Source organism: Acipenser ruthenus, chromosome 4 (genome assembly GCF_902713425.1).
Source record: "Acipenser ruthenus chromosome 4, fAciRut3.2 maternal haplotype, whole genome shotgun sequence".
In the NCBI taxonomy this organism is placed as follows: Eukaryota; Metazoa; Chordata; class Actinopteri; order Acipenseriformes; family Acipenseridae; genus Acipenser; species Acipenser ruthenus.
This window is the reverse complement of record NC_081192.1, coordinates 35,610,965-35,624,801: the sequence shown is the minus strand read 5'-3', so window position 1 is coordinate 35,624,801 and position 13,837 is coordinate 35,610,965. Positions and strand designations below refer to the sequence as shown.

Below are 13,837 nucleotides of genomic sequence, written 5' to 3'. Positions count from 1 at the left end.
AAAAGCAAAGTCTGATTTCTATTAAATATGGAATAAACAATGGTGGATGCCAATTACTTTTGTCAGTTTCAAGTTATTTCAGAGAAAATTGTGCATTCTTCGTTTTTTGTGGAGGGGTACCAACAAATTTGAGCACGTCTGTATATAATGTGTATATATAAAAAAGCTGGAATCATTTACCAAACAACAACTGTACAACACTTTGCAAGACTGGAAGTTTGTGAGAACAGTTGTGTGCTTGTTGTTTTTTGAATTTGTTTATATTGATTTAAAGATTCCAGAAAATGCAGGGCAGTTCGTAACCCTTTTGATATTTAATATGGGTTCTGTCTGCTTCTGAAACCTAACTGGCTTTATCTTGGGACCTGTTGTCTAAGATGATAGGCAGTTGTCATGGTTACCTACTGACCCCTGCAATGTGTTACAAACAAATCAAGATGTGCCAGAGTCAATGCAATCTTTTTTTGCTGGTTTCTATTTGAAAACGAAATGCCCTGTTTTGCTGTCATTTTTTAGCAGCCACCCAGGAGCACCCACCAAGGGGTCCCAACACCGTCACTAGTGGCACTGCTAAACTCAATTTGTAAATACTCAATTTACTAACAAAACCAAATCAACAGGTTTGTTGAGTAGAGGTAAAGTCATCAGAGATAGTAAGAGTGGCAGAGGCAGAATACAAGTCCAAAAGGTTTTATTACAATAGTCTCAGTTACAAAAACCACAGTTTTAATAAGAGAAAGGCAGTTAAATAAATAAAGGCATCTAAAAATACACTGTATTTGACAGGAAGGGTCCTTAGACTAGGACCTATCAGCAATTGCACTTCTCATTGAGGGATGGTGGACAGATAGAAACAGATCTCCCCAGCAAGGATTCTACAACAAAACCCAATAGTTAATAAACACACACAGGGGAGCAACTGTATTAGAAGTCAGCAGCAATATACATGGGTCCCCAAGGATTAAAGGTTAATTGAATGTTAATAGACTGGCAGGACTTTAATACTACTACTACTACTACGACTACTACTACTAATTAAAAAAAAAAAAAAAAAACTAGAAACGTTGCAAAATATCAAACTATCACTTAACCAACTATAGTGTTTGCAAAACAACAACCACAATAATAACAAGAAAATAAATTACCAATTACCTTTATGGTGTGCTGAGGGCAAGCCCCAAACTGACTGACCTGCTTTAACAAAGAACAAATGCCTCCCCCACCCGTAATTGTTGGCCAGTGAAATTAAATAAAAAGGCTTTCCCCTTTTAAAACCAGATGAGAGGAGAAGGACACATCTTTTAGCAATAATAAGCAAACAGAAGGTGTGGGCCTTTTAACTTGCTACTTTAATGCTTTGATCCAACAAAAACAAAACTTATGAGACCAGGAAGTAACCACACATCTCTGAGCTTTTTTCAATATGCAAGATTTACAAATGCAAAACAGCTACTGTCCCTTCTTCTCTCTCCCTGTCTCAAACAAAGAAACTATTTAAATAAACGTTATCTAATTAAGATACCACTAAATCAATCAATAAAACAAAAAAAAGAACACGTGCAATAAAGCAACTTGCAACAGAACATTTGAAAGAAGCTTGGTTACCTAGAAGAAAACAGATTACAGTTCCCTTATCAAGTAGCCCTGCCACATCTTTAGCTCCAAAATAGGCAGTAGAGGTAGGTGGAACATGTACAGTGTATGAATCATGCAAAATAAGCAGCACTTCAGCAACAGAATATAATAGAATTTAATATTTTCCCCAGTTCAGTTACTATCTAGAATACTATATTAACTGTAATGTGTTTTGTCAAAAAATGTATTATGCTGAATGTTACTATTCTCATAGGCAATCATTTTTGCACTTTTTTTGTATTTCAGCCCACATTTAAAATAAATAAATACATTTAAAAATAATAGCATTGTCAATGGACTTGCCAACTTTCTATTTCAACCATCCTGTTCTGACTTGGAATAGACTGATGATATCCCCACAGGCTACAAAGTGCAACACATTTTTTTTTTGTAGATAAGAAATTCAGTTTGTATATTTGTTCTAAAACAAGAACAATTGTAGTATTGAGAGAAACTTTATCTCACAATGCAGCACATTAAAGTAGCAAGCTGTTTTTCAATAATACTGTAAATTAAAAAAAGACAAGTAGTCACATGCAAGCAGTTTTAGAGAATCCTTATGAAATGTAATTATTGAAAGAAGTCATATGCAAGACTCATGTTAGGCAGGTAAGCAATTTTACCTTATGGATATAACCAGTTGCTATACTGCATATTTAATTAATCAGTAACTTTTCCACCTCTCACTTAAATAAGGAGTGTCCCTCAAATCATAGCTTTGTTAGGTTAGGGATTTATAATAGATAGAAGATGGATTGTTTTTTGTGTTCTGTTTAATTTATTTTCTGTAGACCTGTTAAATACATTTTCTACATTTGTGTGATTTTTATTTTTCTTCCATTAGATAGTGCTTTCATATCGGCAATATATAATAAAATCCTTTTAGCTAGATTATAAAAACCAGCTTGTGGTAAGTTTTGATTCTTTATCGCTTTAGTTATGGATAAATGGAAGCAAGAAATCAATACATGTCTCTGCTGCACCCCGAAGAACTATTAAGTCTCAAAAACATTACATTTTTATTGAGAATGATTTATGACTAGCAGAACTATACCACCACCAAAAGGGGACATTTTATCCAGGCCATCATCACACGACTAGAAGCGTTGAGTTTTTAAGCAATTTCCATTTGTATTGCTTTTTATTTATAGAAAAAAATATGCATATAATGCACTCTGCATTTGAAAAACATCATTGAAACCATTTTATAAAATATTATTTAAAAAAAAAAATGATCATGATCACAGCCTTTTTACTAATGCATGCATGTCATTCTCACATAGCAGAGTGTAATTTTGCAATAAATTAAGGAGACACTGTACAAATGACGCCTGGAATTCCACAAATACATGCTCTTACCACAATAAATACAAAACGGTAAAAAACAAATAAACAAAAAAAAAACAAGTAGAGGCATTTTTTTGTGTAATGAAAAAAATCTGCTGTGCTTTTCGTCTGGATATTGCATATATTATATTAAGCTCTGGGGGACTGATCTTGTAATAGTAATTCTAATAAACAGTGAAAATCAAGATAAAGCTTGCATTCATCTCCCTGATGCATTATTGAACATATTAAGCATAATCCTTGAACAAAATGAAGAAATAGGCTTGCATTCCCTTAAGACTTTAGTTAAGACAGCATGCTGCATGCTACATTGTGGAAAACACTATTTACTCTTTCTGTCTTTCTCCAGATCCCATACAGGAGAACGGCCATTTAAATGTCTCCAGTGCAGTAAAGGATTTGCATCTTCAGGGGTGCTTAAAGCTCACATTCGAACACATTCCGGACTCAAGGCCTATAAATGTTTGATTTGTGACAGCACTTTCACCACCAGTGGCAGCTTAAGGCGTCACATGGCAACCCACAGTGACCTACGACCCTACATGTGTCCTTACTGTCAAAAGACTTTTAAATCCTCCCCAAATTGTAGAAAACACATGAAAACACATAGGTAGGTGGTCCTCAACTGTTATTTTAAATGAACTAAAATTTAGAGCAAGTAAAAAAATAATATATTCCTGTGTAACTACCCAACACTTTTCCCATTGTGATTAACAGGATTAGCAATTGTGTTTTTTTGCTATTTAAACCTTTAAATTGCTGGGTCTTCAATTAGGTTTTAATTTCTATTAAGTTTCTGTTTAAGTTTTAAGTATTGAAAACATGATTGCCATGAAACTACACTGGCATCTTTGTCTTATAAAAGGTTTTGGGAAAGTACATACTAAGGTTTCTGTTTCTGCTCCTTTTTTAGAAATAATCTCATAGGAACTGAAAACCAGATAAGACCTTAAATATTTCCTTCAACAGCACAGTGTGCCATACATGGCCACTGATAGAATGTTAACCTGGAGTGAAAAGTTCCCCAATTAAGCCATCTGCGGGGATCTTGACCAATCCACATACTGCTTAGCTATTGTGATCAGAATACAACACAGTACAGTACTGATAAGCATAGTTGAGAAGGCATCAAAAGGAATTTAATTTTAACCATGTGCTATATATCTATTTATTTATTGTTATTATTTATTTCTTAGCAGACGCCCTTATCCAGGGTGACTTCCAATTGTTACAAGATATTACATTATTTTTTACATACATTTACATAATTTTTTTACATACAATTACCCATTTATACAGTTGGGTTTTTACTGGCGCAATCCAGGTAAAGTACCTTGCTCAAGGGTACAGCAGCAGTGTCCCCCACCTGGGATTGAACCCACGACCCTCTGGTCAAGAGTCCAGAGCCCTAACCACTACTCCACACTGCTGCCCCTTACCATCTTACCATCCAGATGTCAAATTACCTTATGCTCAATGTATTTGTCTTCCTATACGACTTACAAAAATTGATTTACAAATATTAAATAACAAAAAACTTTATTGTCATTTAGTGTTTTTTTTTTTTTTTTTTTCCAGTCATTGTCGTTTTGTATTAGAATTGAATTGGGTCTTTTGGCAGGAGCAGATATGGCAGTATGTGCCAATCTCGGTGACTTCTTCATTTGTTCTTGCAAAACAGGTATGAGCTTGCGCAACAGCTCCAGCACCAGCAGCAGCAGCAGACCTCCCTGGATGACCCCATGGGGCAGCAGGCTGTCACTTCTGAGATGCAGGTTGAGATCGAGGGGGATGAACTGCAACAGCCGAATTCTGTCAGTACTGAGCAGCAGGCAATGCTAGGCCTGAGTCAGCAGCAAGTAGTTGGTGCCCAACAAGCTGAGCTGGAACAGCAGCTTAATGATCAACCTCTGGTGCAGGATGAAGGTAATCAGGAATCCTAAAGGTCACATTAGATAATGCATAATTTATTTATGAAAATTACTTAATGAGGGACACAAATCAGAGGTGGATCTAAATAGCGGCACTGAGATAATTAACGATTGTGCTTTGAAAATGTAACATCTAAAATTTGTTGAATGCCAAGTTCTATTTAATGTCTTAAACGATGGTGGTATTTAAATCTACCACCATTTAGATCAATTGAATTGACCCCAATATTTTTCCAGATACTCAGTATCTGGATTTGGTTTTAGCCATTGACTTATAATCCTACTTGAAAACTTAAAAAGTAACACCCTTGGATGGTCTGGAGAGCACCACTGACATAAATGTCTGAGAATTCAAAGTGCTGCTACAGGGTGAAGAAGCAATGAGTAGGAATCCCATGAAAACATTGTGAATCTTGCTGTTGCATAACACAAGAAGGCAGATTTAGCTATTCACAGTTGAAAATATAGCTGCCAAAATTATAAAACACTGAAAAGCATGCTCATAAATTGAAGGTTTTTTGTAGCTGTGCAGAAAGGAACAACTAAACATTTTTTTAAAAATATATCAATCCATGTAAACAAAAAATACACATTTGTTCAATTGCTTTCTGATCATCAGATGTTTTTTGGTGCAGTGTGGTAAAAATGATTACACATGTATATATTTACTAGATGGAAAATGGGTACAGCCAGCATAAAAAGAAAAAAAGAAACAATTTCGCTGCATTCTGCATGTACATAACCCACCATGTGAGGGGGAGAGTGAAAGGTACTCAATGTTTATAGTACTCATATATTAACACACAAATTATATAGTAGTCAAATTTTAGTGACGTTCCTGCCAGGGCCGGATTAAAGGACGTGGGGGCTCTATGCTAACCCATATTTTGGGGGCCCTATGCATATTATGGCGAATGGTGTTATTGGCATATTGGTTTATCCATCCATGCGTTGGGGACAGAGCGTGTGAGCGGAGCGAGCCAATTGTATATGGAGCGGGGTAGTTGCTGGAGCAGAGCGTGGAGCGGACATTTCCAGCCTGCTCTTTTACAGCACTGAGAAGAACTGAGCACAGTTTTATTTGTCTTAAATACATTTTCAGTCATGGAGTTTGCACAAAAAAAAAAAGGTGACAAGACAAATACAGATGCAGTCACTGTACAGTATGTTCTGTCATGCCTGTGCATGGTAACCATTAATTTTCCAGTTTCAAACCAAAATTAGGCACTTTTATGTTTTGCAGACTTAGGAATTACATTTAATTAAAAAAAAAAAAAAAAAAAAAAAAATGTGATTGGCATTGCATTTTATAATTTGTTATGGAGGGAAAATATATATTCTCCCAATTGTGGAGCTGCCATATAAAAATATGAAAAACGTCATCAGTGTGTTCATCTGTCTACAGTTATTACATAGCCTATATTGTTTTGTTCTACGGCTATGCCCCAATACAGCGCTGTGAACTCGATTTGTTCATACACTACAGTGTGGTCCTTTAGCCCCGTTGAGACTCACTCATTTGTGTTCGTGGGCTCCCTATGAGATATTCAGATACAAACAAGTCCAGCATAAAGCTAATTTGATACGAATCATATGCAAAGTTTGATATATGTGAGTGCATTGTACACAACATCGTAGGAACCTGTTAATTGCAAGATATTTCCTAACTTTTACTTTATTTTCAATTTACACATTTTTTCAGTACCAATCAATAATAATGAGAAAGTGTCTTCGAATTGAATCATTAGATAACTTATCTGATCACTGTATGTATGCTTTTGCCTGTGCTGATCAAAGCTGGGCATTAGGCTTGTTAAACTGTGTATGCCTTTATTGCCTTGTACCATACGACAGAAATCACATGCAAGTGATAATTAAATCTCACTGTTGTTTATGATCATTTAATTAACATTCAAAAATCCGTGGGAACATAGAACACAAAATGATGCAATATGGATCACAGACATAAAAAAAGCTTCAGTCCCAGGCAGTAAAGTACAAAAGCATTAGCAAGTGCATAATATAACATCCACTGAGGTTAATGGGTCAGTGGTTTTGTTAGTTTACCAGAAAGTCCAGCAGCTAATACATACAATAGCAGCGGAATTATTTTCCCCAAACCTGTTTATTTATTTATTTATTCAGCATTTTTATATAGCACCACTTGCTAATTGGCATCGGAGCGCTGTACAAGGCAAAAAACATTAAAATCATTTAACATATAGTACCATGTGATAAATAATCTAAAACACACAGAACAGTACCATGTAAATATATTGCACAAAATTATACACTTTCAAATCGTATTAAATTATTAAAAACGTTCCAGCTCTCTTTACCCAAGTATTCTTTGGTAAAGCAAATAAAGATTGAATATAAAGATTGAATAAAATTGGAGAAAGAGTGGATCCTTGAGGAACCCCATGTTCGTAGATTCCATCTATGGACCAGCAGTCGCATCGCATTCAATAGAACAAAACAATGTAGTTGAACAAAAAAAAAAAAGAATAACTTTTCTGTCTTTTACTTCTTTTTGCTTTTTTTTGTAGCGAGATAAACAAACTATGGACTTAACCATTCTTGTCGGCTGCACACATCCACATTTGAATTTCCTTCAGCCTCCCGCCTTTTATTCTAAAACTCCAACCCCCAAATGAAAAAGGAAAGTTTCATAGTCCTACAGGACAGGTTTTTAAATTGGCCCTAAAACTTAAATAAATGAATACGTAAATTGAGGGCGTGGGGCATTTGGTATTGTTTGTACATTAGCAGGAAGCTGCTTGCGTGAGAGACTCAGAGACCAGGTATGCTGTAATCGAGAAAGAAATGCCTAGCCATCATAAAAGAACAAAATTAACCAAAAGCAAGCTTCTGTGCGCCTCTCTTCCTGTGTATGGGCTCATCCACCTGCATGCAGTTTTTGTAAAATGACCCAAACAAACGGCGACCTTGTGGGGCCCTAATTCTGCTGGGGGTCCTACGCTATAGCATAATTTGCATTAATCCGGCCCTGGTCCCTGCCTTGAAAATGTGATTGCCACTATGCCACTCTGTTGGCTACTTCACACATTAGCTTCTACAGTGTAAAAATGACGGTTACAGAAGTGTTAATTTTTTTATAACATTTTGACTTATCACACATTAGCAACATTGAGCGTAATTTTCCCCTATGCGTCTGTTATTACTGCAACACAATAGACATCACCACCCTTATAAAAGTTTACCATAGCAAAGTGTAATAAAGTATAGTGAAAGTATGGTAAAGCATAGATAAGCATTATAAAGAATAGTGAGGAATGGTAAAGCATGGCATATCAGGGTAGACTATGGTAAATGCATAGTAGAACTATGTGAAAAGCATGGTAAAACTGCAAAACCAGTGAGAAAAAACTGTGGTAAACTTAGGTAATTTGTAAAAAAAAATATTATTAAAGTCACTGAAACATAATTAAAATCTAAGATGTTACAACAGTGGAGAAATACAAATAAACAATGACACAGTTAATTGAAAAATGGGGTCTTAGTTTGATTACCATATCATCATACATAGCATTTGGGAAACTGAATATTTGCTTATCATTGGATTTGCCTCCCAAAACACTGTGTGCAGAAATAGCTCACCGACAAAGAGGAAAACACACTGAAATACAATACTTCTACAGGTGTGCTTACAGCATGAAACTTGCTTCTATAGTAGCCTATATGGAATTTGCATTTGTTTCAAAGACAATGCTATAGAAGTCGAAGTCACTATTGCTTCCTAGTACAAAATCACTTGATGTACTGTAATTCAGTTTTACTCCAGGGGTCAAGCTATAATCAGGCTGTGTCTGACTGCATAAGAAGTAATTTGGATCAATATGCAGTCAGAGTATAAAAAACAAGCAAAGAACCAAAATATATTCAATAAAATACTGTAAGAGGACACCCCTTTTAATATGAGTTTGTAAGGTAACTACTCTATGTAACAAAAAAAAAAGTGGTTACCATACACTTCTGTGGGTTTTTTTTTTTTTTTAATATAAAGTTCCTCATTATGAATTGGGAATATTATCAAGTTACTAACATTATCTGCTTCTCCCCCCTCCCCCTCCCCCTCCCCCTCTGGCATGCATGGCTAGATACCTTTGTGACATCCCAGCATGCTCTTCCACAGAATATGAGCCAGTTTGAACAGCAGGCCATAACCCAGCAAGCCTTTGACCAGCAGGGACTAACACAAGGTAACTCCTGCACATTCAACCTCATTGCACATTGTCACAGAAGACCTTTACCGTCTGTGTTCTCATACAGGGCTCCATTAGCCATTTTTTGCTAACTGAAAAACAAAATATGTATATATGCTACTTCTCATTTACATAAGTATTGTCACCTTGATCTCACATACTGTAAAAACCTTTGTATAAGTCTATTTTCTAGGTATTTTATTTAAATAAAAAGGTGATCACTAGAGAATCCAGCTGTACAGTAATATATTGAAAGAACTGATCCTTAGTAGATCAGTTATGAAATCACTAGCTTTCAGGACCTCAAAAGTCTTTTATTTAGGTCGAGTGGCCCTGTTTGTTGTTTGGATACATTCATATTACTGCAGTAGCTCAGGAATACAAGATTGTAGGATTGTGTACTTCCATTCATATACAAGTCTGTACAGTTTTGAAAGAAACATATTATAGTAAACTTGTATTTTTATTTCAAATATATATGCTGCTACACTTGGTTAAATACATATTTGTTTCCAAGCCCTGCTTTCAATTTGTGTTGCACTTGTTTGGTCATTTCTCACCTGGGGCTGGTTGTACTAAGGAGATCAAAAAACAGGATCGGATCCGGACTCACTGGAGCCAGATCATGAAAAGACGTTGTACTAAGCGGATCAGGATCAAGCTCTACTGATCCGAAATCTTGATCCGATCCTGGAGCTGCGCAGCCGTAACTAGGGAAACTGACCAATGAGAAGTGTATATGCGTGGCACAGAGGTTGAAGAATCCGAATATCAGAAAATGAAGTGTGTTTAATTTAAACGACATGAATCAGAAGCAACTACTGTACATGTATAATTTAAAACTCCAGTGATTTCTATAAAAACAGATCAAGTATATTAATACCGGTATCTGGTTTTGTTTTGTTTTTTAACTTCTAAAATGTTTTAATAAATGTTACCGTAATCACGGCCGTGTGTATTTTCTGATGGACACACAGATATTTTACAGCCTCCATACACACAAACATCTAGCTGCAGCGTCGGTTCAGTGCAAATTATCAACACATTTTAAGCAAATGCAATCAAGTGCTGACAGACAGCTCCAACTGGAAAATGTCGCGGACGGGGAGATTGAGGCTGTGAAAAGGTAAGCTTAAGTTATTGAGAAAAAAAGGAATTGGGGGGGAAAAATGATATGCATTTAAAAAAAAATACAACATTAAATCTAATTATTGATTTAATTGTAATCGATACCATGAGAACGCCAGTAAGAAATAATATTTATGAAACCTCATTACGCAGTCAGGTCTATTTTTTTCTGTAGCTATATGGCGAAAACAGAAATGTCAGATATAACTAAACACAAACTAATATTGTACAAAGTTGTTGTTTTTTTTTTCTTTTTTCTAATTGATATTATCTTAATACAGTACTGTTACAGCTACTTTTAAATGCATTGTTGCTTAATGTTTTCTAAAACGTTAAATCATCTCTGTTTCAATCTATGTTTAGTTCCTCAATTTTTCAAAAGTGGGATCAAGTTCTGATCCTGCTCAAAAGCAAGATCAGGTTTGAGCTCAGATTTGAGCTCAGATTGAGCACTGATCCGTTTAGAACAACGCAACTAGGATCAAGATAAACATCTGAGCCCGGATCCGGGATCGGATCCCTTTAGTACAACCGGCCCCTGGAGGGTGAAATTGTCTCTCCCATTAATGGCTTCTTTCCTGTCATTAACCAACCAGCTGCTTTCCCTATTCACTGTCAGTCAGTAACATTCTGTAACCTAGAAGGCACTTTCAGAGGTGAAGTGGCCGAGAAAGTGCAACTGCAAACAGATAACCCAAGAATAAGGCGTTTAAAGCTTCCTTTAACCTACAGTAAAACCAGATATCATACAATGAAAATACTGGAATGCTATAACATGTGTTTCTTTCAAAACTGCACATTTGAGATCTCTTTAGCTAATTGAAGTGCAAAACTGGTAGGATTCATGATTTATTTTTGTTTAAAATGGTGACTGGGGTTGTCAGAGTCCATTGTTAAATGCTTCCATTGACAATTGTGAAGATACCTAGAGATGTAGTTGTACCAATATGATTGGCTGCAGGTTGGCACACATGACATTTGCTTTCTAATGCATGAGTCTGGAAATGCTTTGCCAAAAGCTCTACTCATAGAATACCTCAAATGATGAACTCAGTTCATCCATGTCAGATTTTACTAGATATTATTGAGCCTTGAAGAGTAGTACTCAAGAAAACCAGCGTCTCTGTTTGCATTGATTAGTTTTCATAATGCTTCATTTGCAAAAGTTTAATAGATAGTATTGACTGTTAAAAAATGAGCCATTGACTGAAGAAGCAAGTGAATTAAACAAAGGTTTGTGTGCAGAGGGAGATCTAGTAAAATGTTTCCTATGCTTATACATTTTCTAAAGCAGGAACTGAATCAATTTTAAAATGTTGCCACCTAATTGTGCTGCCTATTTCTTAATGTACAATCTTCTAAGATGGTTTCATAATCATGTATGGTCAAAATGGACAGAGCTCAGTCTATTTACCTTTTACTGTATTTATAAATTGCAATAAATAAATAAATAATTACAATATTTTCAGCCAAACTTTTTTTCTATCATCTGCTTTTATATGTGATGGAAAGTAGACATGTCTCAATTTTCAATTTCAATTTATACTTGATTTCATCCTATTGCATCTCATGGGATTGAAATCATTTTATTGTACTGCATGCTTTTCACTAGAGCATGACAAATTAAAGGGTTCTTTCTCTGACTATTGGTTTTCTGAAAAGTAGTTTCCACTTCTGATGTAGACAGTAGTTTTCACCACCAAGTCTTCTTGTGTTTTGAAAAAACAGCAGATGAATTGAAAAAAGTGTGAGTGTGGTTAGGGCTCTGGACTCTTGACCGGAGGGTCGTGGGTTCAATCCCCGTGGAGGACACTGCTGCTGTACCCTTGAGCAAGGTACTTTACCCAGATTGCTCCAGTAAAAACCCAGCTGTATAAATGGGTAATTGTATGTAAAAATAATGTGTAAAAAATAATGTGATATCTTGTAACAATTGTAAGTCGCCCTGGATAACGGCATCTGCCAAGAAATAAATAATAATCTACATTCTTAGTTTTAGCACAACAGAGCATATTGGCAGCATTGATCAAAACTGCCAAACATAGGTCTGAAGTGTAACACAATGAATTTGACTATTTCTTTCAATATCCCAATGGATTGCATTACTAAATAAACTGATTATCGCAATATTATTGATCATTTTTGGTGTTGATTGTTTATTGTTTGCAGCTGTACACAGAATACGCCACACTTTAGAGTTGTATAGAGAGCCACTTTTCCAGTTGTGATGAAACTTGTTGGCTGTCTATCAGTACCAGTTGTACATTCATCTAGAGAACTGCTTGTCCTATTGTGATGAAACTTGCTAAGGACATTCTTTAGTCTGTCAGTATGCAATTTGTTCATGTGCATACAGTTAGGTGTAGGTCATGGATATTTAGTTTTTACATGTTAGTGATGGCTCTAATTTTGCATTTACAGCTATAGCAGAGAATGCAGAGGGACTGAAAGAATTACTAACTAGGGACTAAGTCACAATTAATGGGAGAATACATTTGTAAATAACCGGCAATAACCAAATACTAAAAATGTATAATTCTGTACTGAATTTAGTTACAACAAACAATATAAATTGAAAAACTTGGTACTATCCTAATGTTACATTTATTTTTTAAGCTAAGTGCCGTTCACATTTAAAGCTTGGTAACAACTGCTGTCCACATTTCACTTACAGTATGGTAAGACACAGTACCTCCTAAACATTTGTGTCCTTGGTAGTTAACTTTCCACAGCATTAATCAGACTTCACTTTCCCATTCAAGTTTCTGGACAGGTTGACTCCAGAGGCACATACACTACAAAAGCTGTAGTAATAAGTCTGTATGGGTATTTGTGCTAGATACTTTTACACCGTTTGTGTAGTTTGGAAGTGACATTCAACAGCATTAATCAAACTTCATTTTTTCATTAGTTTCATGACAGGTTGACTTCAGGGGTACGTACACAGTACATGAGCTGCAGTAATAAGTCTGTATGGGTAGCAGGGCCAGATACCTGATTTTGAGTCTGAATTTCACCATGCCTAGCAAATCTGAATTTTGGATAGATTTTACACATACAATTATATGTATGCCTTTTCTATGACTGTAAATTACATTGAAACATTCAGTGACATTTGCAGCAGCTAATAAGTTACATGTGGTAAATATAATGAGTTTACTTTTCTTTTGGAAACAAACACAGGCTTTAACTTTCTGTACTCCGCAGGTTTTACAATAACTGATGGCTATAATCAGCAATCACAGTTTTCAACAGTGCAGCAGTTACAGGACTCAAGCACACTGGAATCTCAGGCCCTGTCTTCCAGTTTCCATCAACAGAATTTGCTTCATGTGTCCAGTGCTGAGGTGGTAAGTAAAATTAGCAGAAGTCACTTTAACACTGTATACTTCATATTAAAATATTTTGCTACAAATGTATTACGTTTTTATATTTATATAATATGTGCAATGATTCTGAGTGGTTCTTACTGAAATTACTTAATTTTTTTTTTTTTTTTTTTTTAATTGTTTGAGTCTGTGTTAGGTGCTTTGATTGTAGTTCAGGCTAAATCTGACAAGTAGTCTTTAT

General features: G+C 35.6%; 1 protein-coding gene across 2 annotated transcripts in view; it reads left to right on the top strand.

Moving 5' to 3' along the window:
• The window catches only part of LOC117400539 (zinc finger protein 236-like), a 124,617-nt gene that overhangs the window by 54,726 nt on the left and 56,054 nt on the right, over positions 1-13,837 (top strand). For both annotated transcript variants that reach the window (XM_034000659.3, XM_034000657.3), the window contains exons 13-16: positions 3,332-3,592; positions 4,664-4,908; positions 9,035-9,136; positions 13,475-13,617. In XM_034000659.3, coding sequence (XP_033856550.2) covers positions 3,332-3,592; positions 4,664-4,908; positions 9,035-9,136; positions 13,475-13,617 — 751 coding nt within the window. The remainder of the gene's footprint in view (positions 1-3,331; positions 3,593-4,663; positions 4,909-9,034; positions 9,137-13,474; positions 13,618-13,837) is intronic.